This window comes from Hyalella azteca, unplaced genomic scaffold (assembly GCF_000764305.2).
Source record: "Hyalella azteca isolate HAZT.00-mixed unplaced genomic scaffold, Hazt_2.0.2 contig1871, whole genome shotgun sequence".
Lineage (NCBI taxonomy): Eukaryota > Metazoa > Arthropoda > Malacostraca > Amphipoda > Hyalellidae > Hyalella > Hyalella azteca.
The window spans coordinates 235,803-261,139 of NW_025932167.1; the positions used below are offsets into that span (position 1 = coordinate 235,803).

The window sequence follows — 25,337 nt, forward strand, 5'->3', positions numbered from 1 at the left end:
GAGAGGTGCCCACTGCTGTCGTGTATATCTGCGCTCGTCGTGAGCTACTTGGGTCCGGAAGTGTGACGAGATATCCGTAAATCAGGTGAGTTACTCAGCAGGTGTTTCAGTGTGAAGTGAACATTTAAGGTCTCTGTGAAAGTGTGAGGGGATTTTTTTTATCAGGTGAGTGGATCAACAGTGGGGCAGAACGACTTTGATGGTGAAGTGACAATACCAGTCAAATGAGACTCGAAGTTACAGTGAAACTGTGCATAGAAGTGTTATACCAGCCATTGCGCGCAGAATTTTGAGAATAATACGAACAAACTTTTCGTTTCCTCGTCACATTAACTCCGAAAAGAATTACTTCTTTTTCTAATCGAGTTAGGAGGAATACCGCAAACAACGTACGGATGCAAATGACCTCTTACGTCTAAATAAACAAATAATTTTATTAATATAATAATTTCAATAAATATTTACTATTTTTATTTTTAGCAGTATTTTATTTATTTATGTATATTATATTTTTTATATTTATATATTTTCTTTATTGTTAACTACATAAATAATTATTTTTCATTTTATTACTAATAAAATGGTCCACATCACACAGTTCATAGTAAAGTCTGTACCTCAAAATGAATCAATTTCACAGCGAAGACAATTTTAAAGTCCATCACGAAAATGAACACAGACTTCTTAATAATAAGTATACTTGAAAAAAAGCCGGTGTATAGTCACAAAATATTTATCGGAAACTCTTTCAATACCAATTAAAGTACAGACAGGAAGTGAACATGTCACAAGATCAAAATAAGCGAAATTCAACGAGTCAGGAAGTAACGGGAAATTCCTCTTTCTTTAATGACACATCTGAGGATTTGCTCCGATAAAAAAATAACAATAAGCACATTCAATATGATTGAAAAATAAGACGCTTTAAAGCAAATAATTAATCATGAGAAGCCAGCTGAATAATTGAAATGAAAAGGGATTAGGAGAACTCAATAATGCTTGCGAAATGGATTTCTGCTCATCGTTAGCAATTCTATTGTTTGTAGTGTACGTTTCTGGTATTTCTTTCCTTCCGGCATTTCGTGATTTGATGATCAAGTAGATTTAATTCATTGCAATAACAACAACTGTTGTTTGCAAGGACGTAGAAGTCTTCATCAGTATTCTATTTAAAAAGAATTTGTACCACAAATTAAAAGTTATTCGCTTTCATATTCATACACCGAGCATTTTGAGCTACAAATTCACAAATTCGTGCAAATTCACAAATTTTCAAATGAGTAGCTATAACCCCATGTTTTTTGTATGTCGGCAACTTGTTTCTAGTTTATCATTATCATTTAAAGCAACTTTAATGCAAGGTTAACACTGATTATAAGTAAATCGAGCCAGTTTCTTCGGAAATGTAGGGATATCTTCGTGAACGGTTAATACGGGATGAGTTACAGCTTAGTCAAATAATTAATAGAGTATTTCTAAACCAACTTAGCAAAAGTAATTATGAAAGTATGAGTATTACTGAGAGAGTCGACAAAAAATTTCTTCTAAAAGATGATGAAGCTACAGGCGATGCGTGCCAGGCTGGATGTCCAGCATCAGTATAGCGCCTGGACTCGCCGAGTGTGGTAGATGCCAACAAGCCTCTCTTCTCCCGTGATCACTTGAGCTTCCTCTAACGTCTGCTAATCAGGTACAAGTACTTATGATTGATAATTACAGTAACTAATGATGAATCGAAGCATTAGTTTCAATTGAAGAACAGAAACTTGAACTTATGTTAGAATTAAACATATGAAACTGGAGAAATACTTATAATAGCAAAATAAAATCTGAGCGAAAGTTTAGTGCTTAGTTTTTAACTTTTACTAGAATTCACAGAATGAAATTCGAGTAACAGTCAAAATTGGTAAAAGAAACTGGGCCATAATTAAAATTGACAACATAAAACTTAAAAAAGTTTCAACTGGCAAAATCTAGCTGAGGGAATAGTTGCATTTGAAAATATAAAATTGGAACAAAATATGAAACTGGTAAAATTAAACTGTGTCAGTATTGACAAATGGTAGAATAAATAACTCGACTCTATTTACTTATTACAGATAAAATATTACTTAAAAGTAAAATTGATAGTAAATGCCGCTAGTAAAGTGGGTATAATATGTACATAACGAAGTGAAACTTAAACAACATTCACAGGTGTTGAAATTAGTTTTGAGCATTTGACAAGCACAATTGACAAGACATTGTGCTCATAATTGACAAGCAATTATGAGCACAATTGACAAGACGAGTCTTGAACAATAGTTAGAACTTACCAAATGAAGGAAAATAATTAGTGGGAATGTAAGCCGTTGAATTAATTCAGTGTTTTTAAAGATTAGTAATTTTAAAATGGTAGGAGCAGGGTTACAAGTGAAGAATAATATTTTATTTATTAAGACTAGAAATGTGCAGCAGGCTTGGTGGCTCTTTATTTTCAAGAGGATATTAAAATACTTCCGCATGAAAAAATTGCTTGCATTGACAAAATGTGATCACCTGCCTATCGAAATTGATATTTCATTGAGGAAGATGTTTTTTCTTGTCGCGCTGGGAAATAAAATGCAAGTATCTTGAATAACAAGTTAGTTGAAAGTAATGACTTATTTCCGTGGATTTACGATGAAAGTCCCCATTGTCTCTTTCCTGTCTGAGTTATGGAAACGTTCACTTTTCCTCGTAGAAAAATAGATTACCGAATATTTTCACTCGTTTAGGAACTGCGAATTTATTAATAATTAATCTTCAAGCACACAATTCCCTAATAATTCAACTGCACCACAAAAATTTAATAATTGTGATGAGAATAGTTTATGCACGTAGACATTAAGTTCACTCTGTATTTTCCGTGGTTCTAACAATAATTTGAAAATGCAGCGAGCATTGAGCAGGAACAACTTCTTTACTGTGAAGCCAGTGATGCGTCTTATCAAAAAAGAAGTAATCGGGAAGAAGTACGAGCTTTTTACTGTTAAAAGAAAATTGCAGAACGCAAGCTCTATGCAATGGGATTACATCCAAGTCGAGAACATTTCACTGTCGTTATTTTATCTCATTCGATGATAAGGCCTATTTTATTATGTTTGATCCAATCGAAAAACGCTGCAAGCAACAAGTAAGAGAGAACATTTAATAAAGAACCATGCAAAAAACGGGTTACTACGATAACTCAATTCTGATTTCTTTCTTTCTTTCTAAAGCTTCCTTGCAAAGAAACCACCACAGGCGATTATAAAGTTTATCCACACAAAAGTAAACGAAAATAGAAATCATTAATATGTGCATATTTTCTCTCACGTCGTTAAATGATACTTAAATGACAGCAAATCGAATGCAGCGATTAAATAAAGGCACCGCAGGGAAGGCCGGCTACTCGGTTAACAAAATTCCCCTCACACAGCGTCCCTAGATCTCTATTGATACTTGAAGGTATTCATAACATGAGGTAGCGCGAGTGTCGCCTCGAGAGAAAGTCATGCAGCGATTGTATGTGGGGCTAGCAGGTCTTATGGCCACAAGTGCGTGTTTACTAACACCTCGCTGCTCTCAAATGAAACTCCGAACGCGTTGCTTCTTCGCGTTGCTGGTGCTAGGGATGCTTGGTCTGACAGGTCAACTGGTTTTTGAGGGAAGAGATTTTAAGTAGGTCAGGCGATCATGTTGTCTCTATAGGAGTATTAGCAGAGATTACGAGGATAATCTCTAAGGAAAAATAAAATTGTTAAGGCTAAAACTGCCACAGGAGCTGATGTTTAAATGGGCTAAGATTTTTATAGGCACTAGGTTTCCATGTAATTTCAGACAGGGCTTAGTTTCCATGGGTTTCAAAAGGGTTAAGTTTTCCAGGTAGCGCTCCAAATGCCCGGGGAATGGAACGGTTGTGTTGAGGAGTGCAATGTTGTTCAATTTGTTTAGCTGGATTTCGGTTTGATCAGCTGGTGTCCAGGTGTACCAGCAGTTGGAAGAGAGCATCAAATCTTGAATTCGTGGCCTGAGTCATCCCTGGTTCAGACTCCGTTTACCTCTGAAGTGTTATCAGGGGGGCCAAACTTCACTAGAGTAGCGCTAGGTTCTCGAATACACTTGTCCTAATCATCCTTCGCGGTGCTCCTAATCATCATAACATAACATATTGATCTCGGCGCTGAAGTGTAGGCCTGATGTGGCCTGTCGCCGATTCTTTTCCTTTTCGTGCCTTGTTCACAGAAGATCTAATATAGTTTCATTTGACCGGATCTTTTCATGACTGACGATAGTTTCAAGTAGCTGCTAGACTTCCACCGGGTTCGATATGGTGCTAGGCATTTCAAATCTGAACATATATTTTTCCATAGCTTCATCTAGTCTGTTCTTGAACGCGTTCAGACTTGGAGCGCCAACGATGTCATTGGGGAGGCTGTTCCACATGTCGGTGATTCAAAGCGAGAAGAAATTTTGTCGCGTGGAGAAGTTGCAGCGCAGTTTTTTTAGTTTATAGCCGTGGCCCCTGGTGTTGGTTCTTGTTTCAAATTCTAGTAATCCTTCGGGGACCTTGTATAAACCATGAGTATACTTGCATACTTCAATGACTTCTGGCAAATCGTTTATAAAAGCAACGAACAAAATAGTCCCAAGAATCATCGCGTGGTGCTCCTAATCATCATCACGTGGTGGTCCTGATCATCATCACGCGGTGCTCCTAACCATCATCACGTGGTGGTCCTAATAATCTGATGCGAGTTTTGTAGTTCAATGTTGGTCGGTACGCACGTGGTCTGATGCAGTAGTTGGAGCCGTCGAAACAAACACGACTGTGGCTGTGAAATGTTCAACTGTACAGGGTAATTCACGGAAAATTCCTGATTTGAAACCTCAGTAAAAATAAAATTAACATAGGTATCATTACAATTTGAACTGTATTGGAAAAGACATTACCTGAATTTCTGTAAAATTTAATTTTACATATGACATCGGACAAATGACGGCCCCCATCGGCAATGCATTCAGTTAGTCGATTTTTGAAGTTCCGTTGAACTCGCTGAATCATATTGACGGGTATGTTGGTGATGGCTTGGTGTATGTTGTTCTTCATATGACATAGGGTCTTTGGACAGTCATTGTAAACAATTGATTAAAGATAATCCCATAAAAAAAGCACACGGAGCCAAATCGGGGGATCGAGCAAGGTACCGAGTATGGAATGCTCGTTGAGAAGCGATAATGTAACGGCCAAAAGGAAAGTACGCCTCCACAGCAAAACGTACGCAACCCACTAAACCAATGCATAGTGGCAACTGACTAAACGGGACCAAAACTTCGTGATCTTGCCTTTAATGTGAATTACTTTTCTCTCTTTTCCGGCAAAATTTTGCTGCTTGGTGCAAAATGCAGAACAGAAAGTTCTTGTGAATCACTCTGTAAATGTTCGGTCAGGCGCTGAGAAAGAGTCCTCCGTGTTTGTATCCATGTTTAATTTTTTTTCAACACATTTGCTAGGATATAGTTTTCATCTGAAGTAGAAGAAGAATATTCGTTGACTGGGTGCTTGGTTTAAAGTATGTCTTTCTACAGTGAAACGTAATATTAGAAGCAGCGCAAATTACCCTTTGTAGATGAATCCCATTCTTTTAAACAAGACAATTGATCTTTTGGAAATATATCATTCATACAAGACACATGCACCATAGCTACAACATTTAATAGCTCAAACTTTCGCTACTTTCAGTACAGTGAGATGTTAACTGATTAGCTTTTCGGTGTAACAAATGTTTTAGCGTGCTTAATTTCCCTTTAAACTGCTATGGGCTTCAATTTTTCTTAGGCATATACAGTCAATCACAAAAGTCTTGTCGAACTCGCAGCAAGAGTTCAAATTAAAAATCGGAATTTAAATTCTGTTCAAATTTAAAATCTCATTCGCCAAGGAAATTGCTTAGGTGTTTTGATGAGAATTTAATAATGCCGTCGACGAAAAGCACGCGTGTATTCAGCTGTCTGTACTTTCGAGAAATAAAAAAAAATTAAATATTTTAAATTTACCACCTCTCAAAATATTTAAGGTTCATTAATACGGTACTTTGTTATAGAAATGCAGAGAGAAAATCTATTACAATCAATCGTTTTTTATTGTGCTAAGTAACATTATAGGTTAATATTAATAGAAGTGTAGAAGTGGCTGGGCTCTTTATTTTTTAGTAATTGTATCCTGCCTTAAGTCCAGTCTTACGAATTCAAGAAGAGTTCGTCACATTACAATAAAACATAAAAAGTTTATTGAGAGGAAATCTGTCACGTTTCTACAACATTTACAAGTTTAATTTGATATTTTCTACAAAGAGATGAAGTCAAATCATCAAATTACCTGGAATGCTAAGAATTGTAGTCAATTGCAGACATTGACATCGCAATTAATGGCTGAACAAGAAGCAACATTAATTACACACAAATATGAAGCCAGAATAATTAAGACTTCACTTGTATCCGCTGAATATCATGCCGTGATGTTCAAAAGGAAACTCAAAATACCTATAAATGCGAATGCAATAACGAAATGGAAGCAATTGAAACTGACCTTCGCTTAGCAATTGAACTGAACTGATTGTTGACCTTCGCCATGGAGGACAGTCGCAAATTTACAAGATGTGTTACATTCAATAACCTACTTGAAATTCTGATAACTAACATAGCTTTCTGTTGTGCAGCATATACATACTAAACTCGTAGTCAAATTTACCATTGTTGTGAAGACGTCGTATATTTTATTCGTCATGTAGATAACGGTTAACAAGACTTTCTAAGTATTGTTTCGGAACTCATGATGCGTGCTGCAAAGTTCGAACCAATATGTATATTGCGCGTTTGCAGAATAATTTACCTCTAATGGACTAAAGATAACAGACATAACACATAAAGAACTTAGAGCTGGACACTTATTAACCTGACTGAGAGCTGTATATTATGAAATTCAACTGTGAATTGGGTGACTCGAGTGATGGGCCTGCCTGATTATTCTGCACATAATCATCTGTATAAGTGCGCATACCTTTTTCATGTAATTTGCTTAATTGTAAAGCTATAGCTATAATCTGTGTGGGTATCAGCAAGTGATCAATTCAACTACCAACGCAGATCAGTAAAGGTCAGGAAGTGAGCAGCACCTGCATCAGGTGGAGCGGCGTGCGTGTCTCGCATTTCTTCCTCTTTAACAGGGAGTTGGTCGTGCCATCGTGCCGACAAAGCGGAAGTATAGAGAGCGCCGCAGCACCGGAAGCAACTTTCATTTTTAATGAGAATATGACGGCGGCAGATTCTGCTGCTGCTGGCGTTCTGGAACGTGCTAGAACCATTTAACGTCCCAAAAACTTATCTAATTTATACTTGTTTTGTTTGGGATGCGCTTAATAGTTAGTGAATTTGAAGTTTATGAACAATTTAAAATGTTTGCTCGCAATGGACTAAAGATTCTTTAACATATCAATCATATAAAAAATAAATATAAAAATTTGTGTGAAAAAATGCGATTTTAAAATTAGCCGTACGGTATATAAATGTTTATGTCTTCTATTATATCTCAACATTATATGACATGGCTAGTCAGAAAACGAAAACTTCCAAAAATATGAAAAACGGCTGTTTTGTTTCTTACAATTTAGTCTCCTTTTCAAAAGTATATTTCCAGAATGTACTTAATCTAGAATCATTACTATAGAGTTTTTCAACTTTACAGAGACTTATATTTTCATTGGATGTATACAATTACGATTTTTGCTGATAATACTCGAAGTTAAGTACATTAAATATGGTTACATGTGGATAGAACTGATTCGGCTAAACATCCGTAGTATAGAGGTAATATGTTCCGTTATTACTGTGCTAAATAAGCACAGTACTTTTGCAGACGCTTCCTTGAAAACCGAAAAAAACAGAAGCAAGTTTACCAAAAAATAACATAACCAAATATCCAACACTAGGGACGAATTGTCTTATACAAGTCAAGGCCTGCACAATGTGATCTCTCTGGGCCTAGATGAAATTATTTCACCTTAAATGACCAATTAAAAAATTATTTTACGCCGAATTCAAAATCAGATAACAAATTAGATATTGGAATGCAAATGGGTTTAATATTCATAAACCAATGAATTTGGGGGGAATTAATATCATTATTAACCGTACCGTAAAGTAAACACGAACTTGTGCCCGCCATGCATGGGATGCATATGAATTTAAATGACTTGAAATGAAGCAGATAGAAAAATATCTCGATACCACGCCAATTCATTTTTCTCTTACGTTGTAACAACCGAACTGAAGTAACGTAATTTCGTTTTCAGTTTTACACTTGCACACAAACATGATGATCATACATACAGATTAGGTATTTAATAAGTAATCTTAGTGATGTGCTTTATTGCCAACTCCAAGTTGGCCATTTGAACCCTTGTCATGTCCGTCATAAATGCAATACTTGGTGTCACTTCTCACTTCCATCTTTTATTTAAGTACCAAATTAAAAATTACGAGCTACTTACCTAGGCTGAATTTCTATTTCGTTGGTAAAAAACGAGATTTTTTTTTTTTCAGAGCCATGGCCTACAGCTGGGATAACCGTGTGAAGTTCGTCGTCAGATACATGTATGGTGAGTGCAACTTCGTTGGTTTTGCAGATGCTACAAAAATTTATACATTTGACTTAATCTTTGAATGTACTTTACGGTAGGTACGAAAATTTTAAAAATAAAGAAAACAGAGATAAGCCAAAACCATATCGTGTTCGCTATCAAATGAATTACGTGAAGACGTGTCATGGAAATTTATGCACACTCAATGTGGTATGAATTATTTTTTCTGATACTTGGTGTGCACAACTATGTTATTCCAATATGGAACCGATTCGTGAACTTGTATCCAGGATTTATGGATAGAATATGAAGCTATGGATCATAACCAAGAACAGGAAGGAAGTTGGTTCAACAACTTTATGGTCAGTGCAATGCACACAGTAAAAGTGTGTATTTCATCTGAACATATTTTCTAATTATGACATGTTTAGATCCGCAATTCTCCTATTTCAAAATATTTAGTATAATATGTCAAAAATGAAAATATCAAAATAAATCACAAAACTAGTAGTGATTTTTTTTTAATTTTAAATTTAATGCCTTAAATTTTGTTTTAATCATCGAGTTTGGAAATGTAATGATCAATGCATGTGGTGGCGAAGCTGGGTTTGCAAGTTGGAGTTGTAGCGTGGGCGTTACTTCAAGAGCGATGTGACGAAGAATAAAGGTCTTCTGTCGAGCCCTCACCTGTGTGTGCTGGTAGCATGTATAGACAACTGTGTCGACAACCAACACCTGTCGGGAGAGGCTCTCAAGACTGGTTGAACAAAATTGATAGTGTATTCAGCAAAGAGGGGGCTACGTGCTGTTCCGATAAACCGTATTGCACGAAACAGCGATAGCTGTTATCGGCTTATCTGAGAGCTGTTATCGATCAGCCAACAGATGGCTGATCCCACTTAAGTTTAATTCATATTACTTTGTTCTTTGCAGCGCGAATCAACCTGAAAAAAAAATAATAATTAGAAGCTTAAATTTGATAAAATTCATGCAAGTTGAATACAATTCGAGAAAAACCTTCACACTGCTCTGACTGAAACCGTCGATGCAACTGATCACGGGAACATGTTCATTAAAAGATACCAGACTTTTTAGTCAGTTCCTTAGCTCCAATTTATTTAATTCTCAATGTTAAAGTTCAAGTTAAACTTGAGATTACTTGTAAGTATTTAGAAATCCATATAACATCTAATCTCAAATAAGTTTTACATTATTTTGAAAGAGCTGAGAACGAACGTGCGATGGAGTCTGAACTGGAGCAGGTACATCATTGAATTTTGAAAGCTGCAACATGAGGACCAAGTACATGGGTAATGTAGACAAGTACAATGAAACGTAGACAAGTACAATGTAATGTAGACAAGTACAATGAAACGTAGACAAGCACAATGTAGCGTAGACAAGTACAATATAATGTAGACAAGTACAATGTAATGTAGACAAGTACAATTTATTGGAGACAAATACAAATTATTGTAGACAATATTTGTAATGTAGACCAAAACTGTTTGTTACAGAAATGAGCAATTTATTACAGACGTGTACAATGTTACGTAGACAAATACAATGTAATATGTTGACATGTACAATTTATTTTAATTAATAAATACTTTATTTGGAAAAGAACAAAGTAATATTGACATTTTAATTTATTGTAGATAAGTACTACTTTATGTAGATAAAAAACAATGTAATGTAGCCAAGTGCAATGTAATGTTGTCAAATAGCTCATTGCATATCGTGAAGGAATCGGATACAATAAGACTCTCATTGTCATCGCTATGGTCCCTAGATTTAATGTAAATGATTTTCAAGCGAGGTACGTTGTTAATTAGATTCTTGCATTGAAGTGTCACCTTAGAAAAGCTTCAGGTATGTATTGTTATAAAATATAAAATTCCAGCGTTTGTGCTACAATGGAAATGGATGCTAGTGACAAGTTCTACCCCTGGCTTGGGCTGATACTCTAGAATGCTTAAGAAATATCTATCCCCAGCTACTGTTTAACTATTACAAGTTTGCCGACAAATAATTGCTGCCATATAAGTGAGCTAAGGAGGTGAACACGTACAAGAAGTACGATTTTTCATAACAAAGCCCCCAACGTTGCTTCACTTTTGTTTTCGGCGCTACGTAAATTAGCCTCGTCAGTCGTGAGGATGAAAACATTACGGCCGTTTCTACAGCGCCGGGCACATTATTTTCCCATAACTTTTTATAATTAGCGAAGTCGCTAGAGAAACGAGCGTGAAGAATTACGTACACAACAGAAAGATTCCCGGGCCTATACTTTCAAAAAAAGTTGAGAGATCGTAAGTTCATCAGCCAATCATTGACGGCCGTTTAAGCAAAATCCACCAATCATAGACAAGAAAATAAAGCGTAAGTACTTACGTTCACTTAGCAAATTTTGAAAGTATGGCCCCCGGTCGTCATAGTGCCTGAAAAGTTCCAAAGGTTGATGGGAAAGCTCAGGTGGGGGTCCAAAAAGTCATGCCCTTAATCGAATATCATGAGAAGGTATAAACATAATGGATTTATGGATAATTGAAGACAACACGTGCCATAGTAAATCCATAAGATCAAAAGTTTGTACGGAGTTTGCTATTATATTTTTTATATGTTAGGAGAAATTCACGAGTTTAACTAGCTGAAAGTAATCCACCGAAATAAAACCGTTGACGATCATTAATTGCTAATTATCCATATTGACAACTTAGCTTGGCTTAAAATTAAGTAACCAGATTCAATTGGTACATCTACAGGGTTTGGACAAAATAAGGGAAACACCTGAAATTTTTATATCGTAATTTTTGATCATGTTATAAACAATGAAAACGTGACATATTTTTTTATTGTTTATTGTTGCTGCTAATTGATATTTTATCCTTGCACAGGTATTTTTAGCCAATTTTTGTGTCTATAACCTAACCTATAACCTATAAATGGCAAACCCCTATGACTTTCAAAGAGGCCAAATTGTTGGTGCTTATACGGCAGGTGCTTGTGTGACAGAAACTTCCCGGATTCTGGACGTTTATAGAGGTACAAGAGGTTTAAAACCTCCAGAATTGGTCCCTTTGGCAATGTAAAAATGTAATTTTCTCTGCAGAATAAAATATTCGTTTACCTTATTTCCAACCTCCGGCCGGGTTTAAGTTTGGAGACAGCCAAAAGAGTCATTTAATCCCGGCTGCCTCCTCCCAACCTTAAATCATGGCGAGGGATCTGTGATGATCTGTGGCGTTGTTTCTTGCAAATCCGGCGGTCCAATGATTTCTCTTCATGAAAGAATCAACAGCCGTGACTATTTAGGAATTTTGGAGGACCAAGTTTATACAATGGTTCAAGCACTGTTTCCGGAAAGGAGCGCCATCTTTCAAGATGAGTCGCCTGCCGAAGACCACCACTGCCCTGGATGTAATGGACCATCATGATTCCTGCCTTGCGGAATGTAGCCTTCAACACTTCAAGCCGTCCGTATCTAGGCCGTGGGTCGAACCAGCCGTCGGTCGAACGGCCACTTGTCGAAGGACGATAAATTTTGGAACAGAACTATGCTATCTGAAACCTAACTTCAGATGCGGTGAACGTAAAATTACGTAATTTGACGATGCCTGGAAGTCAAATTCGATCCGCGGCCTGGTGGTGCACGGCAGGTGGTGGTCAAGGCCGGAAGAGGACAAAACCGAGTGGTGCACGGTTGATTGGTGTAGGTCCGGAAAGATCCAAGGCGTTCGATTCAGGGCATATTTGTGCACAAATTTGGTGGTGCACGGCTGCGCTCCCTTCAAGATGATAATGCCTCGATCCATACAGCTGGAATTGTTAAAAAATGGCACGAAAAATATTTTAATGAAGCTGAGCATCTAATTTGGCCACCACAATCGCCAGTCCTGAATATTTTCGAGCATTTATGTTCGATTTTAGATATGCAAGTCAGAAATCGATTGTAGCCGCCATCGTCTTTAAAAGATCTGGAGGGAGTTTTAACTGAAGAATGGGTAAAATTACTGTGGAAAAAATTCAAAATTTGTATGAATCAATACCTCGGAGAACTGAGGCTGCAATTGCCACATAGGTAGACCTACACCATGCAAAAATATATTCTGTGAATTTCTCAGGTGTTTTCCTTATTTTATCTAACCTCTGTACATTTATTTCTTGAAACTTCTACATCTACTTTCATCTGCGGGATTTGAGCGAAAGAAAAAAATATAATCGATTGTCTTCAGCATTTGCTTCATCCTCAATTAAGTTCTGGTCACAGGACTTAACTTCACAACGGACGATATCGAGTCAGTATATGTGTACACTGTACACTGTGCAGAGCTCGTGTGTTGCGATGGTTCAGTTCGGGAACTGAAAGAAAAACAGGACTAAATGAGTTTTCCTACCAGCTTCACGACATAAACTTGCTTTGTTATGCATTTTTAATCGAAAAAAATAACCTACCCACAAGAAAACGATCGATTGCCGTTCCTGCTTTTCGTTTTATGACATTTTTGTTAGTCTATACTAAAGTCTAAACCATAAACCGGTGGAGAATTTCTACAACACAGTTCTGGCTGCGAGAGTTAGCATGTTATAATATGGGTTGAGTTGAGAAACGCATTCGAAAGAATTCTTAGATTTAAAGAAGTAAGTTTTAGCAAGAGAGCATCGGAAATTTCTGCTCCTTTTGAAATTTTTTCACCAGGAAAAGCATTGTTTAGAAGATTCATGTTTTAAATTTGCAAGGTACAAATTACACCTCCCGTATTAACATTATCGAAAAGTTTTTATATATCCATCGAATTGTTTCTTTAGCAATAAAAAATATTGCAATGAAGTCAGTATCGTTGACATCCTCTGCAAGTGAAAATGTTTGTCATTATGCTCAACATTAAATTTTAATACAACTAAAAACTATGAAAATTTTTTGGCCAATTTAATACAACCAAAAATTATGAAGTTGGCAAATTTAAACATTTGCTTGGTCGTTATTTCAGGTGCACTATATGGGACAGTACTGAGCCTGGTCAATGCTGAAAATGTGTGGAAGTACAGCGTCGAGGTGTGGGTACTTTATTACGTGGAAGTTGGCCGAAGCATCGAAGTTCATTCGCCGTAATGCAGCTCGGTTCATTTTTTACTCTAGTCTTGGCACGAGCTCCCCGGCACTCACCTTAAGTACACCGAAAAATGCATGCAGCTCCCGAACGACGACACTCGCAAGCCGGCTTGCTTACGTGTTATGCAACGCGATCAAGAATGCGACATGTCGTGAGGTGGAGCTGAGCTACGATGCGGTAGAAGCTGCCAAAACTTGCACAGCTTTAATTTATTAACGACTTGTCACGATAACAATGGCAATTGCATCGGAGACTAGGACAAGCGGCGTCTGTGGGCTTTCGTCGCGCCACGGTTAGGTGAACGCATCGTGAGCGCTCGGATGCTCAGAAAAAATATTTTTACGTGATTCGCACATTTGGCTTGTAAAGTAGCTGTAAATAAATTTTGGGGCTTACAACCTGACAACAAAAACAAATAAAAAAATATGCCTTTAGCAATTTTCAAGAGATTTAGTTAGGCTGCTTCAAAAAAATACTGTTCCTATCGCTGTTATTGTTGGGTCGTTATTTCTAAGGCGGTAAGAAAGTATCCTTTACTTTGAATATTTAAAAGAGGCTAAAATATTATGATCGTCGAAAAAAACACAAATGTGTGTACGTCCCCAGAAATGATGCGGCAAATTTATGCTAATATTTACTGATAAATCGCAATGTATTGAAGGATACTTGAATCGCATGATCAGCAGAAAAAACTTGCGGTATTATTTTCTCATACATTGTCAAAACCAGACAAAGAATTTGTATCGCTATGCGGAAATAAAAGTTTTTCACTTTGATTCTTCTTCAGCTTTCTGCTCCACGAATAAGGGAACTCGTATAAGCCAAAAATCGGAATAACTAAATAATGCAATTATTTATTATTTCATTATAATAATGAACAGAATTGAGACGTAAAAATGAAATCATGCCCAATCGGTCACGAATGAGAAGTCAGACGTTACAAAAGCCAAGTTTTTTCTGTCGCAATGTCACGCTGCCTTCATTCTATACAATCTTTGAATTCACAATATTCTTGCGTAAATATATCAGGGTTAATCGCAAATAAAACGCCTGTAGTCTGTAGCGACTTTTGCGGTTTTAGAATAGAATTTAAATTGTAATTTAAGCAGAGCAAACTTTTCAAGAAGCGATCTTAACTTCAACGTCATGGCGCCCTGACAGGATCAAGATTAGAGGAAGTTTCGCAGTTTAGGTCACTTGAAGTGTTTATGAAAGCTTTGATAGCAGCACATAAGGTAGATTAATGATCGCGCATTTCTTATTGTTCTAGTTATAGTAAAGAATGTTTTAGAAACGTTGCGGATTTTTGCTGATGATTTTGTGAATACTGAAACTTTAATCATGTTTTTGCCCAAAGCCTTCGGCTAAACAAGTAATTCTTGTTGATCTAATAAATTTTTTTGAAGTCATTACCTTGAAACAACTGCGATGAGACGGTTATCACAAATGTATAATAAACATTTCCCAGCATCTGGTTACTGAAATAAAGATTAAGACCAACAGAAAGTTCGATAAAGAAGAGTTTAGTTTTAATTTGATACGGCAAATTTGCGAGTTTCAGAAAAAATCATGCAAACATACATATTAAGTTTTTGGTGAAAGATGGTGAACATTTTTTGGCAAAAGCGATACCGAGATGAGAGGAGCTAGCCCGTGGTTTCGAGCCTTGGGAAGCTACGCGTGGCCCATACTTTAAAAAAAAAGTAAAGAGATCGTAAGTTCGTCAGCCAATCATTGACGGCCTTTCAAGCAAAATCCACCAATCATAGATAAAAAAATAGAGAGTAAGTACTTACGTTAACTTAGCGAGTTTTGAAAGTACGGCCCCAGTCCGTTTCTCGGTGTCACTGATAGACGGCGCTTGTATGGTAGCCGTCGTGGGTGGTGCTCTCAGCATGGCCATGAATTGTGTCCCTAAGCGAACTTTAGGTACGTGTTGCCAGTGGAGCGGATCTCTTAAGATAACAATTAATCAGCTCAATCATACAGCTTAAATGCGCGTTTGACAACATAGAAACAAATACAATATTAATTGAATGAAGCGAGAATTCAATAATTCAACAGTCATTCAACATTCAGTCATGACATGAGTTTTGAAAATTCAAGAACAATGCTAACTTGAAAAATTTAACTCAGTACTCACTGCAGTGAGTGACAGGGAGCGCATTTTCTCAAAATCGACGAAAACGTGAAGTCACGGACAGACGGACGGACGGACATGACTAGCACAATAGGGCAATTTTTCCATAAATGAGAGAATGCGTTAAAGACGGGTTTTCAACCAATATATTATGATGTTTTATAAACATCTATTTTCGAATTCCTGCAGACATTGACAACAATGGATACTTGGACAAGAACGACTTCGAATGCCTGGCCCTGCGTAACACCCTCATCGAGGGCCGTGGCAACTGGGACGACAAAGCATATGCCGGCAACCAGAAGATCATGAGCGACCTCTGGAACGAGATCGCTGAGCTCGCCGACTTCAACAAGGTGAGACTTTTATGTCTTACTTTCATGCATTCTAAATGATATCAAGCTCAATAATTGGTTTCACAAGATAAATCGAGCAAGATTTTTAGTATAAATCTTTTATTAGACTCACTAAATAACAAGGTATATCAATAAACAAAAAATTTGACTTATAACGAAATAAAATGCCAGGCGATGAAAGGCCGGAAATCGTAAATTCGTCAAGTTCTAAAGGTATTGGAGAATAAATTAAATTTGAGAAGTTACCCCAACAGTTGACCCGATTTCCGGGACAGAAAGTTCTAATTAATTACATTAAATATATAGTTTTACATCCAATAACTATTAACTAGATATATCTGAATTTGAAATGAATACTTTTGGACTGAAGAATCTAGTTTTTATCAAAATCTTGCTGCCATAGTAGACTCGAATTAGGAAAATTGTTTGTAGAAATATTATGAATTGAAGACAGATGTTGAAACAGGTATTTAATAAATCAGAAACAGTATGTCTTGAAGCGTTAAATTAGATTTATCCAAGCAGGCTTCGTAACGGTTAAATTCAATTGATTCAGAGGTGTAGTGGTAGATACTACTAACCATTAAAGGTTTGAGTTGATTCACGGCTAATTCCACTGGGCCTTCTACAGAAAAATTGGCCTTAGTGAACAAGGCCTTAGATAATAGACTAGATTTCAAAACTAAAATTATAGCCTTTTCAACGAAAATACGCGCAGTTTATCTTTACTCACGATAAAAAAAGGATGACAAATCTGCTGAAAGCAAGAATGGGAAGAAATCGAGAGGTTTTTATTAAGTTGACGGGCCATCAAGAATCATGTGAACATTGCAAATACGTTATCCTCTTTCGATTTGAACTTGTTTATGTTATTATAGATTCTGTTCACGTTAATTAACTCCTACTGGAATTGAATAGTACAAGAAGTGATGAGAAACACTTAAGGTAAAAATAAGCAATATTCTTATGAACGTAGATAAACTTGTGACCAGAAAGCCTTTCTACTTGTGGCTTAGCTTTGCATGGAATAGTTATCGAATTCAGTCTCACGGGTAGAATTTGACATGAATTAAACTGTTTCTGACTTACAGACTACTTTTTAGCAGGTATTTCATAGAAGTTTAGCAAACACTTATTTTGTATTTTTTCGATTCGTCCAATTTTCATTTCATTAGTTGAACCTATGTTCAATGAATGCATGAAAGTTAAACAGTTTAGCTCGGCCAACCTCGAGGCAAGAGGTGAGTAACACTTTTAGAATTCCATGCTTGAGCCGCTGGGGAGGGTAAGCTGCACATGCTAAGCACTTAATGAGCAGTGGAATTATTGTAACATTTCAGGACGGCCAAGTGACAGTGGATGAATTCAAACAAGCCATACAGAAGCACTGCAATGGCAAGTCTTGGGCCGAACTCCCAAGAGCCTTCAAGACCTTCATTTCTAGCACTTTTAAGACCATTGACGTCAATGGTAGGTTTTACGTGGAGGTCAATTTATTCAATGGTTCGTAATTCAAGCAGCTTCTACCTTATTAATGCTACGACTAACTCAATATTAATGCTTAATTTCAGCGCAAACAACACTTTTAACACGTCCCGCCGTTGAGATCCAACGAACCTCGTTAGCTTCTTCATCTCGCTGAATGAATGTTTTCCAGGTGGACGCGAATTACTGACCAACTTCCTGATTACAGAATGTTACGTAGGCAACCGTGAAGTACTGACCAGTGCATTTACTCCATTGGTGTTCTCTAGGCAACCGCCAAGTATAGTGATTAATTTTCTATCTACGTATGATTTGTGATTGTTGGTTTACAGGACGGTCAAGTAACTGTAGAGGAATTCAAGCAGGCTATCCAGAAGAATTGCAATGGCAAGGCCTATGCTGATTTTCCTCGTGCCTTCAAGAGTTTCATTGCCAACACCTTTAAGACTATTGATGTAAACGGTAGGTTTCATTCACTGTCTCTGCCTGGCAAGCGTGAACATAGGCTGGACTGCGATGCCACTAACCAAGACTGTGCCGCACTAATGACTAAATTTTAACAAAGTCAACTCCAGAACTGTCTGTGATCAGTAATTTTTACACGTTTACTCGTTCAGTCTGATAATTATAATGAAATGCGTAGTTCGTATTTGTCATGCGCCTGCAAAATGTTCAGAATTCACAACTGACGTTCGAAGTTACTCAAAAAGTGGAACATAAATTCTAAAACTATAGACAGGTGCAATTATTGGCCGCACGCTCATTGATATAAGAAGATGCGTTTGTGTATCCATTATATATACGTTATTAGAATTTCTCAAAATTAAATCAATTGAAAACATAGAACTGAGAAAGACTAACGTTTGCAAATAACATCACTCGCGTATATGCATGAATTCCACATTACAATGAGAAACCATGTTATCCACAATCTAAGTTTTGGATAATTTAAATTATGAATAAACGAACATGATGACAATCTCACCGAATTTCACGACCGCTGTCCTCGGTGGATAAATTTTGTATTCCGAGAAATCATTTTCGTATAAGAAGTTCTCTAAAAAATTGGCAGAATTTTCTCGCACAACTGACTTCAGAGAAAAAAATCAGCAGCCGCATCAGATATGAATGAATAAGATTCAGGATATTTAATTAATTAGCTTCGATCTCATTCGGAACCGAATTTTGGACGGTCGATTTTAGTTGTACGTAAAATATAAATTTAAGACTACACATTTTGCTTCGTACAAGCCAGATTGTGGTTCCGATTCCCAACTGAACTAAATTACTCGTATTTTAGGGATGCATTTATGATTGATTTCAACAGGATGGACAGATAACAGTAGAAGAGTTCAAGCAAGCTGTTCAAAATGCCTGCGTTGGAAGGAGTTACGACTGCTTCCCAACAGCTTTCAAGATATTCATTACGAACCAATTTAAAACAATTGATACTAATGGTAGGTTCCTCTTTCAAAGTATAGGTACTTATCAGCTTCTGGTCTCTGGCACTCTGCCGACACCCAAGACCTCCCATGAATCTCGACGTTTCTAAACTATCGTTGAACTAATCCTTCTGCAAATTCCCTGCATTTCTCGAATTGGTCCATTTAAATATTTAAAACCTTATTATTCATATCAGACAATTTTAGCTTCAGTTTCGAGATTGAGGACAATATGTCAATATCACAGTCTTTCTACTTCTTTAAATGCGCTGGCTGAAGAGCAAATGCCGAAGTGAGCAGGTGTTGATTATTAAGGCTATCATTGTGATCGGTGGAGATGTAAATCTGGCCTTCTTGGAGCCTTTAATCAAGTCATAAAGTTCTGGAATGTAGCTACCAAAGCTGTAGATCATACAGCGCAATACCTACGATTTCCGGGGCCGAAGATGACCAGAGACCAGAGGTTCATACTTACCTAAATTTTGTTTGGGTCGAATCTCACGTTCAGTTTATTGCACTTAAATCTTATCCGAACTTCATTTAGTTTTCTGCAGCTCAATTTTTTATACTTCTTGCACCAGAATTGGCTTACCTATGTATTTGTATTATCCGATATCTGAACGCTGGAAGTCATGCAGCATGTCGCTAATGAGACTTAATAACGTCTATTCTTTACCCAATATGAAATTATTTTATAATTTCAAACCGTTGCACTGTAGAATGTCAGTTCATTAACACAAGTATTGTTCTTCTCTTCACAACTCGAGACTTTAAGGAATTTTGGCGTGTCCAAGCTCAGTATTTGTATATTTTTGACTATCCATGTTGGACATAGAAAATAGTCTCTATGTATCGCTTAACAGACGATTCTTGTAAATAAATTAAGCATTTTGTAAATAAACTAATTAGATTAATTAATTAATTTCTCAAAAATATTCGTTTATAAATAAATAAAAACCAGCTACTACAAATTTAAAATATATCCTCTGGAAATATATAAAATTATCCCTCCCTCGTGAAGTATTGTTAATATTTGTAATAATTAGTCCATAGTTCTGATTCCCGAGCAAATATTTTACACAACTTTTTTTTAGCTATAATCAATTACCGAAAATATTTTGCCATAATTCACAATAATATTCTCACTCAAACCTCATAGATCATCAAGAGTGCATTTGTCATGTGTACATAAGCTGACTATTTTCAAAACCGGCCATCCCAGAACTGTAGCAAAATTTTAATCCAAGATCGACAGCCTCTGTGACAACTATCATTCTAACATGATCTTCAATACGAATATGACCACTGAAAGCTTGAACTCGACGATTTACTGCTCATATGAGACTGACCACACGACCGACTGGGCGTTCGATTAGATTTTTTATTTGCTTCGATTTTTTACAACGCCAGCAAAGAATGTGAACATGATGGGTGGATACATCGTGTATGTATGGTCCCCAATTTTTCCAGTCGTTTTACCTTATGCGTACGTAATTTTAAGCACTCTATTTTCAACGAGCACTTTTGAAACAACATTTTAGTACTTTTTTATTGATGCCTATATTTTTGAATTGAAACAATTTCGATAGCTGATTTTTTAGAACCCACCCTGATAATGTAACATCATTAATCCGTGATTCTATCACCGTACATTGATGGAGCAGTTTGAATCGAGTGATCTATCATTGATACTCATTGTTACCTTCCAAGCAAAATATAAGTCAACTTCTATGCACCTTATGGTCCCTAATCAATTTCCTGCATGATTGGTGTCCATTCCCATATTAAATATTACTTAGCGAGCTAGTCTTTGTTATCTGGGAGATTTTTTGTGTTCACTGTAAACGTGGAATTGTGAGTGACGGTAAAATTTTTAAAAAACTTGTCAGTTTAAAATATTAGTCACTATTGCTGTTGATCAATCCAACTTGCTTGTTTCAAATATCTTAAACGACCATGAGGCAGCACCAGCAAGCAAGGCCTAATCGAGTTAATAAGTGCATGCTTCCTGATGGTTCATAACTAAATAATCTACTTATTTGGTCTTGCTTTCTTGTTAAATGGAACTAACACGTGTCATATACTGTATGTTGAAATATGTGTATACTATCAACTTCATTTACATTCAATATCTGTCAATGCACATATATATGTACATAATGATTCATAGTGCTATTCTTTTATGTGAGCGGCTGATGTTAACTCGATACAACTCTCCAATATTATTGTGTATTAATGAATTAGTTACTGGGCGAGTGAAAGAATAATTTTTCACATCCCGATAACTCTCGAATACAAACATAAACTTACATGATTACACAACTGAAACCATGCTTATATGCATGCCGTGGCTTCTTAAAACTGTTGAAAAGCTTATCTGGAAGCGAATAATTTTGTAACTTTGAACGATAAAATGAGTTAAATCGTTTCCTGATGTAAGAAATTGAAGCATCTCACCAGACTACGATATCCCATATATTTCGTATTTTGAATTATTAGAATTAATTATTAATCATTTCCGAGTACGGTCAATACAGTTGTGAAGATCGGCGATAAATAATTCATGCTAATATTGAACTAAGTATAGGGCAGCGTATGTAATTTAAAATATTAACTAAATTACTATTTTATAATTTGTGTTGTCTGAAGTGTTTCCTAGCAAATATGTGCTAAAATTAAATTGTTCAGAGAAAAATTGCACTAAATAAACTCGTGAAAGTACGAATATTCGAGATTGATTTATTCAAGTTTAGCTCTCACGAGCCCAGTAACTCGATGTTATAAGAAGTCATAAATACATCCTTCAATGGAGTGTTTTCTAGCTTTTTTAAAAATTCTCTAGATAATAAAAACACATAAATGGTACATATATCGCACAATGTTTGATATATGAGCGAGTGCCAAACGTTACTTTCGAGAGTAACTAACCTAACTTAACCTAACCTACTGATGAGTTCGAGTGTCTTACAGGTGACGGGCTCGTTGGCGTGGACGAGTACAGGCTGGACTGCGTTAGTCGCGCCGCCTTCTCAAACATCAAGGAAATTGATGACGCCTTCAACCTCCTCCTCACGGTGAGTGTCTCTGCTTGTCAACTTTAACCTCCTCCTCACGGTGAGTGTCTCTGCTTGTCAACTCAAGTGTGTGTTAATTCATGTGGTAATGGAGGCGACCGTCCTCTTACGTAGATGATAAGGCGACTATCGATCCATTCAGCTAATCTAAACAATGATTTCTTCAGCTTGAATGTGCTAAATTTGGGAATGAGTATCATCGAACTATAACTCATGAGAGCTAATCTAAAAAATGATTTCTTCAACTTGAATGTGCTAGATTTGGTGCTAAGTATCGTTGAACTATAACACATGAGACCAGATAAAACGGCAATAACTTTGATAAATTTTTCAGGAAGAGGACAAGAAGGCCGGTGGCATCAGCCTCACCCGCTACCAGGACCTCTACGCTCAGTTCATCTCCAACCCCGACGAGAAGTGCAACGCCGTCTACCTTTTCGGACCCCTGAACGTCGTCGCCTAGATTAATTAGCATCTTCAGCCTTCAGTAACTCACCCAGACTACAAGCTATGGGAGATGAAAAGCTTTAAAGCTCACAGAGGCTTTATTTTCCAAGTTCAATTGGTTACGGCAAATTTTTAATGGCCACGTTTTGCTGAAAATACACATTGATAAACAAAAAGTGTCCCCAAGTTCTTGTTACCTGCCTTCTTCTAAGAAGCCTCTATCCCATAATGTGCAGTCTGGGTGGCTATACCATTCACACTCACTTAATTCCTTATCTCGTACTCGATAAAAGTGTTCAGTCCACGAGGAAAGTCCACCCGCTAGTTAGAATACAAACTTGAATATTTCAAAAGACAGATAACGGTTGAAGTCAGCACCTTTTTTTAAAATGAATTTACTCATTTTGCTGTAAAATTCAAAGCTGCAACGTCCATGCGCCTCATTTCAGTTTACTAAAATAACTTTAAGAGTGAACGCTAGTATTGTCCGAACGGGGCCGACGGATCAATATAAAATTTACTTGCTGTTCATTAACGCCGGTCAGATTCTTCCTCACAATAATTTCCATAACAGTAACTTGAACGTTCGAACAAATGGACTGTAGATTGGATTTTCCCTGCCATGTTTCGTGCAGCTCGATAAGCTAGCTTATCACCTATTATCTTTACCACACTCAATGACATCGCACAAAATGTTGTTGTGCTGTTTAGCGAAACATTACAGTGCTTCAGATTTGGCATTACACGTGATGCATTCGGTCTAACTTCGGGATTCATTCCCATAACTGAATAAATGAATCGTGACTATTTCAAATAAAAAATAAAAAATAAACTTATGCACGAGTCGGTGAAGAAAACTCTAACGAGGCTAGGTTTCTAATTAGCCTTGATTAGATTTTGGCTCTACCCTATGGATTCAGAAATAAGAATAAGATCTAAAACAGCGTTCCACTGAACGTACACGCGTTCAGCCCGGGGTTGGTATTCCAGTCACCTTATAACATCAAACGTGATGGATAGAAAGGCAAGATATTGACCACTATGTTAGTTTTGAACTCGAGAACAGTTCTTCGACGAAGGTTGTGTGTAGATTAAAGGTCTCTACGAGACCGAAAGACGATGAACTTGTTTGTACAGCTACAGTTTCTGCCCCTATAAAAGCCGTACGATAATTCGCTATTGGAAACAACGTGTAGAAATTACATGAATTTCAGTGAGAAGTCTTCAGCTTTGCTTCTGAATGGGCACCCACTGAGCCACATCAGTGCCCGTGCAGAAGTGTCTTGAAGTCTTTCGCTCCTGTTAAGAACTAACTTGTTCGAGACGCATTTACAACAACTATTTTTGTGTTCTTTAATGACAAGCAGCAGAAGGCAGTGTATACTACCGATAGCCGATAAAGGTCTAATCCAGCTCGACAGCAACATCCGAAAATCCTACACATTCAAGCAGTCATTCAAGGACTCGTTTTTAACTGTTCAATAAAATATAAAAATTTCACTGAGTTTCATCCACGTATCGCAAATTTGCTAATGACAAAACTAAGAAGCCAATAAATAACCTCATTAAGGTTCGTCAACTACTGAGTAGTAATTTCCAGCGTGACCAGGAAGTAATAGTGAGGGCATGAATACTAACCCAAGAGCCCATGAATACTAACCCCACCACTGGGCAGGGTGGCCCAGTGGTGGGGCAGGGTGGCCCAGTGGTGGGGCAGGGTGGCCCAGTGGTTAAAGTTCAGAGTACCAAGATTGGCGCAGAGAGGCGCGGGTTCGATCCCAGCTCCGTGCGCCAGTTTCTGGTCAGAATCGGCAAGGAGGCTGGGCGGTTAAGCACAGCAGAATTGTAGCAGCGACTTGTGAGTTCGAGACCGCAAAATGCTGTGAATGTTCTGCGATGTTAAGAATCGGCGACAGGCCTACGGCCTACTAAACGCTGAAACCGCTATTATTATTATTATAACCGCCTACAGACACATGAATTTCACTATCACTACGCGATTTCAAACTTCGATCGGCTCTCCTGATCGTTAAAAATTCAACTTAAAATAATGTTTAGGCATCAATGGATCTGCAGAAATGGTAAAAGAGCAGGAAAAATTTTTCTAACGCGAATGCTCTAGAGACCGAGATCATAGTTTTTGTAATAAGTGTACAGATTTAGTGATGAAATCCCATTCAAAGTTTGCTCAGCCGAAGTATCATTACATTATTTTTAATTAAGCATCACGGAGCATCTATTTACATAAGCAAGCAGCTGTTGGTATTGAAAAAATACATTCTATTTAATTCTAAATTATCGGTATTGAAATAATATAGAATTACGTGGTCTACAGGAAACCACATCCTTTAACACGAGAGAAGGCAGGATTCCTGGGGATAAAGCTCTCAGGTAGCGAAGGACTCATGAGTGACGAAAAAGAGTTCACTAATTTTTCCGTAAACTTTAAGAATCAATTTCCCGGGATTGCCCTTCATTAGAATCGTACTGGTCAGAATTTTAGCATAAAACATCTGTTGCCTGTATTTATTTTTTTATTTATATATATTTTTAGTTACTTTCAACTACGCGGTATGTTTAGACTTTCATCGTAGGTGCGACTCCCGCCAATGCAATTGAGGCTTTCTTATGCTGCGTGCC

The 25,337-nt window shown here is 37.1% G+C and overlaps 1 protein-coding gene across 2 annotated transcripts; it reads left to right on the top strand.

Moving 5' to 3' along the window:
- LOC108676341 (sarcoplasmic calcium-binding protein 1) lies at positions 1 to 24,195 on the top strand. 2 transcript variants are annotated; one of them, XM_018164406.2, is made up of 6 exons: positions 1 to 85; positions 8,602 to 8,657; positions 16,083 to 16,249; positions 17,590 to 17,719; positions 22,147 to 22,250; positions 22,585 to 24,195. In XM_018164406.2, exons 2-6 carry the CDS (start codon positions 8,606 to 8,608, stop codon positions 22,711 to 22,713), a joined length of 582 nt encoding a protein of 193 aa, XP_018019895.1. In that variant the 5' UTR covers positions 1 to 85; positions 8,602 to 8,605; the 3' UTR covers positions 22,714 to 24,195. The 2 variants fall into 2 exon arrangements, with proteins under 2 accessions (XP_018019895.1, XP_018019896.1); XM_018164407.2 differs by lacking the exon at positions 17,590 to 17,719 and adding an exon at positions 18,067 to 18,196.
- The last annotated feature ends 1,142 nt before the right edge of the window (positions 24,196 to 25,337 follow it).